A 15,433-nucleotide genomic window follows, 5' to 3' on the forward strand; every position below is an offset into this window, starting at 1 on the left:
TGACAGGATGTTGGCTGAGAGCGGTGTTTGCACATGCTCAGTGTAACAGGATGTTGGCTGCTGTGTTTGCACATGCTCAGTGTGACAGGATGTTGGCTGCTGTGAAAGCTGAATGCTCTCTGGTTAGAAGTGATGTCACACATTAGGATAACTGTGCTAGCTTTCTGTCAGAGTACCAGGGCCTCGCTTTGACCACATGACTCTCAGTACACAGCATGATGTGTGCGCTGTAAACAGGAAGCAGAGGAGCAGGACTGAGGTAAACCTCTGAGGGATCAAACTGAGACTGAGCTCCAGATGTTTCCACATGTTTCTGCTCTGCGTGTGTTTGATGATTATTTCAGGTATAGATGATGGAATATGACCAGTCTGATGTCAGCCTGCTTCTCTGACAGCACCTCACCTCTCTGTGCTGCTCCCTGCTGGCTCTGATCATTACTGACTGAGTCCTTGCTGCCACTTTATTAGGTACAGCTTGCTACCACAGGCTCAGACCTGCTTTGCCTTTACAGATACCTTAAACCTTCATGGCTCAGATTCAGTGAGGTGCTGGAAACATCCCTCAGAGTCATGTGATCAGTGACGCCTGCTTCAGCACTGACAGATAGAAAAGTACATCCACATAAACAGGAAATATAATAATAATAATCAAATGCTGATTCTCAGCTTTTCAGCCCTTTGTCTGGATGTTAATCCAGCTGTGTGTGTTTGTGATGACAGTAAATAAATGTTAGACTTACAGCTCCTGTTTTACTGCATTAAAGTGATCAGATGACTTCAGCGCTTTGACATGGATGGTAGTGAAAGCAGGAAATGACAAATGTAGCACAGCAGCAGCGTTTAACACATCTGAGCTGGAAACAGAAACTCTGGTATGAACATCATTCATAGAACAGCTTCCAGCTTCTTTTGCTCGGCTACATTTTGGATGGATTTGCATTTAAAGATGAGACTAAAATGGTTAGGGTCAGGAGGTCAAAGGTCAGAGCTTCAGTGGGTCTGAGGGCGGCCTCACGCTGGAGAAGGATGAAGGAGTCTGACCTGAGCCAGTGTTTGAAATGAACACATCAACACTGCTGTCAGTGAGCCTAACGACAGCTGTTAGCATCATTTCAGTGTTTCAGTCATTTAAAAACACTTCCTGTCACTGTGGTGGTTACAGTGACATCATGCAGTTTGTGCTTTGACCTCAAGAGGGCGACAAATCAGCACAGACAGAGCTCCATTCAAACTTTGCTGCCAAAAGTAATAATTCTTCAAATATAATCATCAGTGTTTGAGCAGTTATGATATCAGGGACAATCTAGACATGTGTGACAATACTGAACATGTCACATGACACACCTCAAACATCATGTGATCCACTCTCAGTCTGCACTTTCATTCATGACTTCAACAGGTTGAAATGAGCTTTGAAGAAACATTCAGTGAAATAAATCTTTCATGGATTCATGTGAGCAGCAGATGAACTTTGTACCAACAACATCGTCAATAACAGAGTCTGAATGAAGCTCAGGTGTTGATGCTGCTCCCTGATTGGACGCTTGGTTGCAGCTCTGCTCTCAGTCTTTACTGCACAGGTGAAGGTAGAAAGTGTGACTGGATCTATAGACTGGAAACAGAGAAACATGCTGAACATTTGAAGCTTTGCAGCAGAAATGTTCATGTTACAAATACAGCAGAGCTGATCTGTGATCAGTGTGTTCACACCTGCAGCTACAACAAGGTTTCATGTCTCCACACGTCAGCATGTGAACTTTACTCTGACTCAGTCTGAGCAGTCAGACGGCATATTTTTAAAGTTAACACATCAGCACACACAGAGCTGAGCCCCTCCCACCTGTGCTGAGTTTCAGGTGGAGTCCCGCCTCCTTCCAGGAAGCAGCTCACCTGGGTGTCCGTGTTTAGTGTCCAGGTGTGGAGCGGAGCTTGTTGTTGGTGTGTGAAGAAACTGTAAGTTTGCTTTGTTTCCTCCTTTAACAGTTTGTCTTTAGGAACTTTACTGTTTGTTCAGCTCGTGTTTGATTTCTTCACACAACAAACTGTGTGTGTTTGTATTTCCGGTCTCTCCATTAAAGTCAGTGTGTAATGTTTCCTGGCTAACATCAGCTGTGTGCAGCTTAGTTCAGCACAAATCTGCCGCTCCATAGTTCACGGTAACGGACTCACAGCTGGACCAACGAGGCCGAGTGTGTCCGCCACTCTGAACTACGTTCCTGTTTTGTGTACTTATAGTTTATGCTGTGTCGCAATTAAGAGAGTGCACGCTTGAAGTATGCGCACTACGCGTACTACGTACTATGAGTACGAGAAGTGCGGAAGTGAGAGGTTTGTGAAATGGGACGGTCTAGCCTTCGTCGCGCTGCTCAGGTTGCCTAGCAACCATGATACTAACAGCGAGAAACGTTTCATACAGCTTTGTTTGACAGAAATGAAGAAGAAAAAATGTTTTGTTGCTCAGCCATTTTTTTCATGACATCGCTTTGATTAGTTGAGTATCTGAGGCTGAGATCACAGGACTGTAAAACATGATTGTTGGGCTTCATTTCTGTACTGAACAGTCATTTAAGATTAGCTAGTAAATAACAATTAGCTAATGTTGTTCATGAGACTAAAGTCATCTCACTGTGGTAATGTAAATATAATGAGCTTGAACTCTGTGTCAAAGATTCAAGTAGAAGTTATTTATATTTCCTATCACCTTAAATCTTCACTCAAAGACAAGTATCTTTGACAGTTTATATACAGATGTATTATATATAAGAGACAAATATTGTTCTTTTAATATGTTGGCATTACTAAATTTGGCTCAATGCTTACATATATGTGTAAAAAGAAAATGTAGGAGCTGTGATAACTGTTTCTGATAGAATGAAGAGTAGACTGATATATGAAATATTCCTTTATTGGATGAGAAAATCAGACCATGAAACAAACATTTATTTTTAGCTCCATTCTGCTGCTGATACATATTTTAGGTTTCTGAATATTAAACGTGTTGCTGCCTTTCATAGTGTGTAACTTGAAGGCCCTGAGTACTTTCTCCCACACTGAAAACACTGGGATGATAACATTATTTGAACATTACCTAATAAGACTGATTCAGGACAGACAGTTATGTTAAACTTTCCTAGCAGTCCTTCACAAACAGGGAACAGTCTGTCTATTCTCTCCATCTGTCAGCTGCTGCTGGCTCTTCCTCCTCCTCTTCCTCACACACTGCTGAGTTTGTCCTGGTGGATCATCAGGGGTGCAAAGCCTCACAGATGATGTGCAGCAGTGGGTCCCTCAGTCTGTCCTCACTCTGGACACTTGCAGTTGTCACACATGGAAATCAAATGTGTGATAAGGTGCAGGATTAAACACAAGTGTAACTTATAAACACATGTTCATACTTTTATTACAGTCAGAGAGAAAGAAACAGACAGAGAGTGCAGGACAGACAGACAGGTGACAGTCTCAGGTGTATATGTAACACTTCTGGAGTCGTTACAGTATACTAGGACCAGTTAGGTTCGACTACTAGAGCAGTAATGAGCGTAGCATGTAATAAAGACCACAGACCAGTAAATACGTTTAAATTGCCGGCTTATTATTTTGTGAAGACAGAGAATAGACAGTTATAGACACATTACATAAAACATTCAACATCACACATTTAAGAAAACAAGGTTTTTCTTTCCCCCCTTTTAGTTCAGTATGTTCTGTCAGTTCATCCTATTTATCTCAAAACCTTTTATTTGGCTTTAGAAGGATGTTATTTTCAACCTAGGTTATTGTTTTATTTATTTCAAGTTCTAAGTTCAAGTTTATCCTTTGATCTATTTGCATTAACACTGTGTTATTTTAAATCAAGTTCAGTTCTTTAGGCCCAAGATTTAATTTAATCTTGGTCTAGGTTCACCTTTAAATTCTCAACCAGTTCTTATTTTGTTTTAACCCAACAAAATTATTTACATTTCCATTAACACCATTACAGCATTAAAATGTAAGGTTGACCAAAATAAATTACAAAAATAAATAAATAAATGTAAAACTGAAAACAATTCAGCAAAAGGCTGAATAAATCCCTTAAACAAACAAATAAACAAAAGAAAGTTGTCTTTGTGTCCTTTAACTATTAGTCCTGGAATTACTCCGAATGATTATCCAGTGCTTTGAAAAGTCCGCTGTTCTTTTGCAGAGGTGTATGGATTAATCCTACCAGTTTTATCAGCGAAAGAGCTCAACGTCCAGCAGGGGGCGTTTTCCTTTTTCCTGCTCGGTACAGTTCAATGGGTCCGTGGGTGGCTCGCCATCTTGTTTCTCGCTCAGCGGATCAAACTCCGATTCTAGCTCAGCATTTCCCGATCCAAACCTTAATGGCCTACCATAACAACAAAATAAAGTGCATAAACATTCGAAAATAACACACGGGTAGCCCTTAAATAACAGTAAAAGTCCGTTTTTTCCAGCTTATTTAGCCGTAAATGAGGTGATGCCAATATGGCGCGCTGAAACACCGTCAAAGGCCTTTGAACTGCAGCCTGTGTGTCGTTTAAGCACGAATCCACCGTTTTTAACATAAAACAACATAAATCTGCTACCTTGGCTCTCCATTTGCATGAAATGAGCAATATAATACAACAAAAATTTCTTGCATGAAATAAAAGACAATTTCTGAACTCACCAAGTCCCGTTCGGTTATGTTCACAACGTCACCAAGGCAAGGACAGGTCGGAAAAACAAAAATACATTCTCCAGAGTACAAAAATGGCTTTAAGTAGATTTTTGGCTTATTTTTACAATTTTTTCACTCATTTAAGCAGCAGCTCTGCAAGGACTGTCTGCATTTCTCCCTCTCGAGCATCAAAAGAAGGAACAACCCGATTGGGTGTGGCTAATCACAGGAGTCACGCTGCAGCGTGCCCTTTCACAATAAGAGTCTCAACACATATTTTAGCCATTTTACCTGAATTAACATAAAACACCATGAATTAGCAAGTTCTGTACCCTTTTAACATGTTTTTAAACACAAATGAAATCCTATACCATGAATTATATCATTGCTGATGTTTTTAATGAATTTTCTAACCATTATGATCTATTTATTGACTATTTATCACCTGTAATATATTTCTTATGACTGTTTTTACTAACAGGCTTTTATTTGTTGTTAGCTATGTTAACCAGGGTTACATATACACTGCTACAAAACAGCACAAAAGAAGGAGGATTTAGTTTGTGTTATTACGAAACAAGAAGAGTTCCCAGATGTTGCAGTGGACACATGTGTGACTCCTGTGATTAAAGCATCTTTCTTTCAGCTTAACGAGTGAACCGTCAGCTCGTTCAAACACACGTTAAAGTCCGTTTGGCTCGACACCACCGAACAGAGGCAGCAATATAACATAGCTCACATTAACAGTGCAGTGAATCCTGCTTGTGCCGTGATATTCAGGACTGCAAACCGAGCAGCATCACTGACTTTCAGCTTGTTGTGTTTGTGGATATATGACTGACTTTAATTATCCACAAAATCATCACAATCTCTGTAAGATTAAGGTTGACTATACATATATATATTTTGAAGTAGAGGCTTTAAAACAAAGTAAACGCTGAAAGTACAAACATCACTAATGTCACATAACTTTGCCGACATGTGGCCAGCAGTAATGTTTTAATGTTCTTCATTATTAAACATTTGCACATAAATAAGTGACATAATATTCAGTACTTACTTTTGAAGGTTTACTCTTTGGCCGCTCCGCTTCTGCCGTCTGCCGTATAGGGCTTTGGAGTTGACGTCACATCGCAGTGCATTGTGGGATTGCTGCACCATGTCAGAAGGCCACAAATCAAAACAAACACACTGTGTTGGAAGCAGGACTGTCAGAACCATGCTTAAAATCAGCGCAAAAGACAAAGGGCTGTATCGCGACCGATTGCGCCAAGATGCCAAAAGACAGTACTTGGACAAAATAGTGTGCATCGGTAATGTGGACCCGTATGAAATAAGGCAGCGGAGCGGAAACCCAGACAGCCTACTGCCATTGTCCTATCCCGATATTTTCGCGTATCTTGTCTGTGGAGTCAGCGCATACACGGCGAATCATTTTCGGAATTATAAATTCCTGGAGGCGCACATCTAATTCACAAACGGTTGGGTACAAGATTTGGCCGTTTTTAAGCCTCCACATTGTGAGTACGTTGACCATATGACCAAGATACAACTTGAGGTTGCACATAACATTGACTTCTCCTCAGCAGCTGCCCCAAAAATTGCTCTAGATGAACGATTCACGATTGATGCAAGCTGTGCGTTGCCATGTAAATAGTTTGCATTTCATGTGTATGTACTTGCTAAGTACATGTGAACAGATCTTGAATAAAAAAAAATGAACATACTTTTCTTTTCTGTTTTATTAAAACCACTTTACAGAAAGTACAATTATTTACAATGAACTATACATGCAACACAGCAGTTTTATGAATATTCAACAAGAGCAAGTTTCATTTGGCCCTGGTCTGACAACCACACTGGGGCACATATTCACCAAAACACAGCACACCTTAACAATCTTATCAAGCAGTGTTGTGCGCCGGTCCGAGTTTGACACAGGTATGTCGTCGTGCCCCATGTGCAGCGTTGGAGCCGAGTCTGGATTTGTTACATCCATTTCATATGCTGGTTTGAGTGCAATAATGCCAAATAATAAGCCTCTCCGTCAACATGACGTGGTTCTGCAACATCACACATTAGGATGCTTTATCTAATTATCTATGACCTCAGCGCATTCAAAATAACACTAAAAGCCTATTAAGAGAGATATGAATTTATTAAGAACTCACCAGAAAGAAAATGCTGCGAGCAAACCAACAAAAAATTGGGGATGGCAGAAAACTCGATATCCACTCGTCTGACCGCTGCAATCCAAGCTTGACGTATTTGTTTAGAATGTTGTTCACACCTGTTGAACTGACTGAAACTTCTGCCTCACACTGCTGTCTGACTGCATTCAGCTGACACTGAGATGAAGCAGGAAAGAAGCAGCTGATATTTGGACAGCACACATGATGGAAAGGAGGATTTCAGTTGATGTGCACATGAATGATTTGTGTTTCCTCTGCAGGTGAAGGTAGAAAGTGTGTGTGAGCTGATGTGAATTGAGCAGCATGGATCAGTGTGAGGACAGAGAGGAGGGAGTCCCTCCCTCTAAAAGCACTCTGTGTGGGGAACATGAGAGCCAGACCAAAGCTCAGAGGTGAGATGACCATCTCTAACTGTCCATGACTCTTCTCCATGTCACAGCTCAGCACTCACATCACTGCTCCATCATTATTCACAGGAACCAGCCTGGACCTCCACCCAGCTCTGTGTCCTTACAGAGTGAATGGTCTGTGGATCGTCCCATTTGGTTTAAAGGACAGGAGCACTCTGTTGCTGAGAGGTGAGCTGTTAGTTGATATCCGACATTTTGGTGTTTGATTTAGATGAACTCATGCTGAGACTGCAGACTGGTTTCTCTTTAGGATAATGAAGGTATTGTAAGTATTCAACAGCTTCTGTTACTGTAAATGAAAAACACATTTTTCTTCTCTGACAGGATCACAGGGAGACCTGCTGGACCTGAACCTGAACCCAGCTGTGTGTCCTTACAGAGTGAATGGTCTGTAGACCGTCCCATTTGGTTTAAAGGACAGGAGCACTCTGCTGCAGAGAGGTGAGCTGTTAGTAACAAGAACTCTCTGATTTAAATGATTTTGATGTTTCCTGGTTTCCAGGAAACAGCTGCATTATCTGCAGTCTGTGTGATCACAGCTGCTTCAATCACTTTATCAGAGAATTGATCATTGAATAAAACATGTTTGTGTCTGCAGAGGTCAGAGGTCACAGTCTGCAGGATCCAGCTGTCCGTCTGTGAAAAGTGACTGGTCCAAACATTACACTCCAGACTTCAGCGGTGAACCTGGACCAACGAGGTCAGAGACCTGTGATGACTCCTTTACGTTTGTGTTTTCCTGGATAAATATGACCAAAGATTCATTAAAAAGGTCTTAGACTTTGTCCTGTAGCGCTGTGTGGCAGGCAGGATTGGACCCAAACACAACAGGATGAAGTCAAAGAGGCAGCTTTATTTCAGCTGTGAACATGCAAACAGCAGAAATAAGGAAACATAACTGTAGGTTTGCAGTGAATGAAGCCTCAGCTCGACGCTCCACTTTGTCCCTCTTTTCCTTCTCCAAACAGCCACATCAGGAGTCTCTGATGGAGTTTTAAAATATTTAATTACAAATGTCCAAAGATGGGTTCAGGATACCTGAATCCACAATTATTAAAGCTAAAATAGTTCACAGGGTTTGGACTTTGTTAGGTGACGAGAGAACATCAAAGTGTTTTTTATCTTTAAACAGTATTTTTATCACTTCAGTTGCTCTCACAGCCCTGTTTGTTATTTTACCAGAGCTCTTATGTTTCACTCAGTGCTCCCACCAAACACCTTGGAGGACACATTAGTGTGATTTAGATTTCATTGGTGCAAACACCAGTCACACAAGCTAACCCATGGAGGCAGCAGCAGGCTTTGTGTTTGGTAAAGTCTGCTGGCTTAAACTAAGAGAGTTTAGTTTGTTAGCACAAAGAGCTGTCAGCTAAAGCCCCGAATGCACTTTGAATACAGACGAACTGAGAAAAACACTTTAAATACAGCAAACAGTCAAACTGACAACATCTTGTTCTGCTGATCATCCACAGCAGTACATTTAGCATTCATGCTAGCAGCAGGCTATGACTGTCCACTGAGCACCAACACAGGTAGGAGTGAGCAGTGATGAAGCAGGACTGTTGGCAAGTTTGAGCTACAATCCTATTGGCTTCTCAGTTGCTCCAAAGAAAAGGGGAAAAATTCTTGGTGTTGTGAAGATGTGAGTTGGTCTTGTTGTCGTGGGGCTGGAAGGATGCTGGCAGTGAGAGGCTTTTCATACAGTGTTCAGTAACAGAATGAGAAGAAAGCCACTGCACATGAAACAAGGTGCTCGTAGTGTTTGTTTACTGTGTTTGTGCCACAATGTCAGATCAGTTGTAGATTCACATGCAGACTTGTCCAGTGAAACCAGTGCAAGTACTGCAGTACAGAGCAAAGACTAAGCAAGCCAGGAGAGCTCTCCAACTTTCTGAAAGTATCAGGATATTTGAGTGATAAGAAAAAGTGGATCATGCAACAATGTCCCTCAGCACACAAAACAATCAAAGCAGAATAAATATAATGTTTTAGATCAAACACTTACAGGGACCTGAAGAGAGAGAACCAACAAAATGTCATGGCTAACAGAGGAACTCAAGCACAGACTGAGTTCTGACAAACAAAAAGGTGACAGTTTATTTACCAAAGGGGTGAACCACAGTGCTCTATATATGTACAGTGAGTTGGGGAGGGGGTCCAGGGCTCCAGGGAAAAGAGGGAAGGGCGTCCACACTCACTCCTCTTCAGTCACTCTTGTCCTGCTCTGCACTCACACAGCCACACACGGGAGTCACAGGTAAGCGTCTGTAAGGTCCGGGGAAATATGTACTCAAAGTATACTCAAAGTTAACCCAGCTGGTGAATTTAGAGAGAGATTTCTTAGCAAGGAGCTGAGATCATGAACACAGGAGGGTCAATGTCCCAGCGACAAACTGCTCCATGCAGCAGCATTAAATGGTTACCGGTAAGCCCAGGTGAATCAGCAACGGGTGGTGTAATCATCATAACTGTGTGGACCAAGAGCAAGAGGCCATTACAAGCTCCACCCAGGCAGGCAAAACGCTAGCAGGAGAGAGCAAAACATAAAACCTGAAAAGCCATCATGAGCCAGCCAGAGAGACACAGAGTTTATACTAGAAGAGAAACCTGCTCATCTTCATCATGTTTGTTTAAATAGAGAAAATCAGAAGTCTCTGTGTGTCAGACCATGGCTCTACACGGACACTTCTAAGCTGCTTCAGAGTGAACTGACCCAGATAATCTGCACACAGCGGCTGTAAAACAGTGAAAGTCATAACTGTCTCTCTCTGATGGAAAGCTTTTATTGTGAAGTCAGGAAGTCTGCAGGAAGTGTTGAGTTTGTATTCATCACTCAGTGTTTAATGAGACAGGCAGACAGGAAGAGCAGCTCATTAGTGTTGATGAAATCAAAGGAACTCTGAGGAACTGCAGTTCCTCACAGTTCCTTTGTGAGGAACTGTCAGTGGATGTTTTTCACTGACAGTAAATGTTTTAGTGATGAAGAAATGTGTTCACAGAGAGAGGAAGAGGAGTGGTGTTTGTGGGGAGGAGCAGCTGTCCTGCTGTGCTTTGTGTCAGGACGTCCTGAAGGATCCAGTCTCTACCAGCTGTGGACACTGGTTCTGCAGACAGTGCATCTCCTCATACTGGGACCAGTCTGCTCCATCGGGAGACTCCTCCTGTCCCCAGTGTGGAGAAAGATCCAGAAGCACAGCTGGACTGCAGACAGCCAGTCAGAGCAGCTGTGTACAAAGTAAGACTGAACATCTGTCTGCTGATGGACTCATTTCTGAAAACTGGACTTCTTGTGTTGTTCAGACATTGAAGAGTTTTCTTTCTCTTTAGTCTCATTGTTTTTCTTTCTTTCAGCAGATGTTGGTCTGCAGGAGGTTTTAGATGAACATAAGATCAGTCTGAGGAGGAGATGTGAACGTGTGACTGAAGGAAGTGATGAAACAGGAAGTAGATCCCTCCTCAACACCATCTACACTGAGCTCTACATCACAGAGGGACAGAGTGAAGAGGTTCATACCCAACATGAGGTGAGGCAGCTAGAGACAGCTTCCAAGATGGACGCCCTCAATGACGCTCCAATCAGGTGCCAGGACATCTTTAAAGCCTTACCTGACCAACAGAGACCCATCAGAGTGGTTCTGACCAACGGCGTGGCTGGTGTTGGAAAAACCTTCTCAATGCAGAAGTTCACTCTGGACTGGGCAGAGGGCTTGGAGAACCAACATGTCAGTGTGGTGGTTCTGCTTTCATTCAGGGAGCTGAACCTGATCAGAGATGAGCAGTACAGTCTTCTGGAGCTGCTCCATGTTTTCCATCCAACATTAGAGAAGGTCACAGCAGAGAAGCTGGCTGTCTCTCAGCTTTTGTTCATCTTTGACGGCCTGGATGAAAGCAGACTTTCATTGGATTTCACCAACAGGAAGCTGCTGTCTGATGTCACACAGAAGTCATCAGTCAGCCAGCTGCTGACAAACCTCATCCAGGGGAATCTGCTTCCCTCGGCTCTCGTCTGGATAACTTCCCGACCCGCAGCAGCCAATCAGATCCCTCCTACATGTGTTGACAGGCTAACAGAAGTACGAGGCTTCACTGATGCCCAGAAGGAGGAGTACTTCAGGAGGAGATTTAGTGATGAAGAGCTGTCCAGCAGAATCATCTCCCACATGAAGACATCCAGGAGCCTCCACATCATGTGTAGTATCCCAGTCTTCTGCTGGATCACTGCTACAGTTCTGGAGCACATGTTGACTTCAGAGCAAAGAGGAGAGCTGCCGAAGACCCTGACTGAAATGTACTCACACTTCCTGCTGGTTCAGACAAAGAGGAAGAAGAACAAGTACCATGAGGGACGTGAGACGAGTCCACAGGAGCTGACGGAGGCTGACAGGGAAGTTCTTTTGAAGCTGGGGAGGCTGGCGTTTGAACATCTGGAGAAAGGAAACATCGTGTTCTACCAAGAAGACCTGGAGCAGTGTGGTCTGGATGTGACAGAGGCCTCGGTGTACTCAGGAGTTTGTACAGAGATCTTCAAAAGAGAGTGTGTGATCTTCCAGAAACCAGTCTACTGCTTTGTTCATCTGAGCATTCAGGAGTTTCTGGCTGCTGTCTACATGTTCCACTGTCACACCAACAGGAAGACAAAGGTGGTGGAGGACTTCTTAGGAAAAAAATACGAGTCCTCTCTGGATGATTTCCTGAGCAGAGCCATGTATAAATCCCTCCAGAGTAAAAATGGCCACCTGGACCTGTTTGTTCGCTTCCTTCATGGCCTCTGTCTGGAGTCCAACCAGAGACTCTTAGTAGGTCTGCTGGGTCAGACAGAGATCAGTCCAGAAACCATCCAGAGAGTCATCAACAACCTGAAGGAGATGAACAGTTATGGAATCTCTCCTGACAGAAACATCAACATCTTCCACTGTCTGATGGAGATGAACCACCTCTCAGTACATCAGGAGATCCAAGAGTTCCTGACGTCAGAGAACAGATCAAAGAAGAAACTCTCTGAGATCCAGTGCTCAGCTCTGGCCTTCATGCTGCAGATGTCAGAGGAGGTTCTGGATGAGTTGGACCTGCAGAAGTATGACACATCAGTGCCGGGACGACAGAGACTGATTCCAGCTGTGAGGAACTGCAGAAAGGCTGGGTGAGTCCAGATGTGATCATTAACATCATTGATCAGTGTAGGTTAGTAGTTTAATGTTGAAAATAAAATCAGATTGTAACCACAAAGTGTTTGTGTCCGTACGCTGCAACCTTCCACACCATTCCTTTATTGTACAGACTCAGCAGCAGCTCCATGGATCCCAAATCCAAGAGTGGAGAACAGATTTGAAGTGTGTCACATCCATGCAGTCACAGCTGTTTCCACCATGTTTCCACTGATATTAATCCTGTTCAATGACACGTTTCATATCAGTGAATATGTTCTTTAGGACGTCCACTGACATGTTTAAGTGTCCTGCTGGAAATCACTCAAATCATCCATGAAATCCATGAAAAATCCTTTTAGTGTTTCTAACTTCACCCTCTGTCCTCTCTCTCTCTCCATCCTTCTCACTGCTTCGTTCACTGATAATCACACAAACATCGTATTCAGCTACAAAATAACACAATAATATCATCTGATGATCATTATTATAAGAGCAGGATCCATATTTGATATCAGAGTAACACACTGCTTGGTTATGTGCAGTCATCATCAGTGACTGTGGGTCAAACAGAAGCTCTCTGATTGGTTGCTGACCTTGGTCACCTGTCCACTCTCACCTGTTTGTGTTTGCTCTCTCTGTGCTGTCTCCATCCTCTCTCTCCTTTCTCTCCCTCTCTGTCTTTGTACGTCACTCAGGTCCAATGGAAACAGTGACATTTACAAACCAATCAAAGACAAACTGATCCATGTCAGGTTATAACAATATTCAAAGTGAATACAGGCTGCTGCTGGACACAGACAGGTAACATCATTTTGACTTGCTGTCACCTGGATCTGGACTCATAAACACTGAAGCCCTGAACAGGAATACAAATCATTTTCTGCCAACTAGCGACACAGCAGCAGATAATGGCTCAGAAAGCTAAAATGAGCCAATCATTTCTGTGTTTAGTTCCCCTGAAATCAGATCTGATATCAGCAGCTCTGAGTTCATTCATCATTATTGTCCAGTGATGAGATTTCTGCTCCGTTTGGTAACAGTCAGCAGGTTTTTCCTGCGTGTGGACGTGAACAGTCGTACCTGACAGCAGGTAGCAAACAGAGATCATCTTTCCAGCTGGAACTCTTCACTGAGCTGAACTCATTCAAAATGTTCTGGAGTCAAAACAGGAAACAGTCCAAATGTGTGTCTTCACTCTGACTCTGGATCAGATCTCAGTGACAGGCTGTGGACATTATGGAAGCCTAAATGTGACACCATCTTCCTCCTTCATCTGCAGATTAAAGCCAAACAAAGATTCTCATTAAAAGTCTGCAGGTCTGAGAGAGACTCAATCATTGTGTCATGTCAAACACAGTAAGAGGAGCTGAAGCACAGATGTGAAGAGCAGATTCATCAGATTATGACCTCACTCTGTTTTGTCTTCATATACATTCAGTCTGTGTTTATAATGCAGATTTTCTGCTTTTATAATAACACATTTTAGATTTTCTATCATCACAGACTGACTCACTGTCGACTCTCAGAGTCTCACTGTGAAGTTGTGGCCTCAGCTCTGAAGTCCAACCCCTCCCATCTGACAGAGCTGGACATGAGTTACAACCTCAACCTGCAGGATTCAGGTGTGAAGCTTCTGTGTGCTGGACTGGAGAGTCCAAACTGTCGACTGGAGACTCTGAGGTGAGTTCACTGACTGCGGCTGTTGTTGTTTTTCTATATTTCAGGTCTTTGATTGATGTTTGAAACTTTCTTTAGTCCCTAAATGTTCAGGATGTGTCTGAAGAAAGATGTGAAGACGTTTGAGTGCTTTCAGAAATGTTGTCTTTCCAAACTACTGAACAACAGTTTTTCCTTTTGGCTCCAAACAGAAGTGACAGACTTGAGCAGGGTTCATTTAAAGGCTGACAGAAGTGGAGTGGTGATGGGGAGATGTTTGACAGGACAGTGTTTCAGCCTCCACAGGTTCATGTTGTGCTCCATCAGTCAGTGAAGATGAAGTCAGTGCTGATGAGGCTGTAGAGTGTGTGAGGGATGTGAATGAGGATGATGAAGATCTGATGATAGCAGATAAAAACAGGCTGCAGAGACTTTGAGCCATACAGGGCACACAGTGTGTGTACAGAACAGCTGAAATCATTATGGAGGCCTCACTGGAATATGGAAGCATCACAGTGCAGCTTCAGTGAAGCATTAAAGTCTCTGATATGAGATGAGAAATGAAGCAGCCAGAGCTTTTTCATGAGTGGAAATCCACTGTGACTGTGAGCTGCTGCTGCTACAGCCTCCAGATTAGCCAGCAGCTCATCCTGCTCAACATTTTCTCACCAACTTTAATGGAAGTGTGATGTTTTCAGCTGGAGTGATGGTCAGGATGGCCTCCCTCTCCTCTTCTTCTCCTCTTCTTCTTTCATTTGTAAAGCCACTTCTGCTGCTTTCATTCATTTGGAAGTCCTGTAGCTGAGTTTGGGAGAGACTAACAGCCTCGGAAGCAGAGGGGAGAAAGGCTGTAACACCACCACTTTACTCTGTTCTACCTGTCACATCATTTTATCAGGAAACAAATATGCTCATGTTTTTACTATGTTTGTCTTGAAGATGTAAGAAGATCACATGGTGCTTTTTATTATTGTGTTGGTTTGTTTCCTGTCTCTTGGATGGAGCCCAGTTGTGCATGGCCCCTGGGCCTGTGGTCAGAGTGTGTGCTGGATAATCCGGCCCAGGATGAGGCCAAACTGACATGGGATGAAATGTCTGTCACATAATTGAGCTTAGTGTAGTTTCATTTCTGCACAATTTAAAAACAACCAAAACTTTGTCCTGTCTTTTCTATGTTATACTGTAGACTTTCTTTGATACTGTGTCCAAAAGGAGCAGCTTTTACTTTGAAGGGGAGGCGTCTCTGTTTCCTCCTCAGGTTGGATGATGGAAGCAAATGAGTGTGTGATGTTCTTTCAGTGTTGCACTTTGTAGACGCTCCCTGAGCACTGGTCTCACAGCCAGCTGCACATAGAGACCAGTGTTGTT

At 43.0% G+C, this 15,433-nt stretch overlaps 3 protein-coding genes across 3 annotated transcripts in view; all 3 read left to right on the forward strand.

Moving 5' to 3' along the window:
- The window catches only part of LOC309702569 (uncharacterized protein), a 1,256,944-nt gene that overhangs the window by 301,742 nt on the left and 939,769 nt on the right, over positions 1–15,433 (forward strand).
- Positions 1–15,433, forward strand: part of LOC309702576 (NLR family CARD domain-containing protein 3-like) — a 120,744-nt gene that overhangs the window by 40,339 nt on the left and 64,972 nt on the right. The window contains exons 5-8 of the mRNA XM_082527186.1: positions 7,587–7,703; positions 7,861–7,962; positions 10,262–10,497; positions 10,614–12,402. Of these exons, the coding sequence (XP_082383312.1) occupies positions 7,587–7,703; positions 7,861–7,962; positions 10,262–10,497; positions 10,614–12,402 (2,244 nt within the window). The remainder of the gene's footprint in view (positions 1–7,586; positions 7,704–7,860; positions 7,963–10,261; positions 10,498–10,613; positions 12,403–15,433) is intronic.
- The window catches only part of LOC309697302 (uncharacterized protein), a gene marked incomplete at its 5' end in the record, with an annotated part of 34,149 nt that overhangs the window by 9,528 nt on the left and 9,188 nt on the right, over positions 1–15,433 (forward strand). The gene's annotated exons all lie outside the window — the stretch shown is intronic.

This window comes from Aulonocara stuartgranti (genome assembly GCF_965226115.1).
Source record: "Aulonocara stuartgranti genome assembly, chromosome: 3".
NCBI classification, from domain to species: domain Eukaryota; kingdom Metazoa; phylum Chordata; class Actinopteri; order Cichliformes; family Cichlidae; genus Aulonocara; species Aulonocara stuartgranti.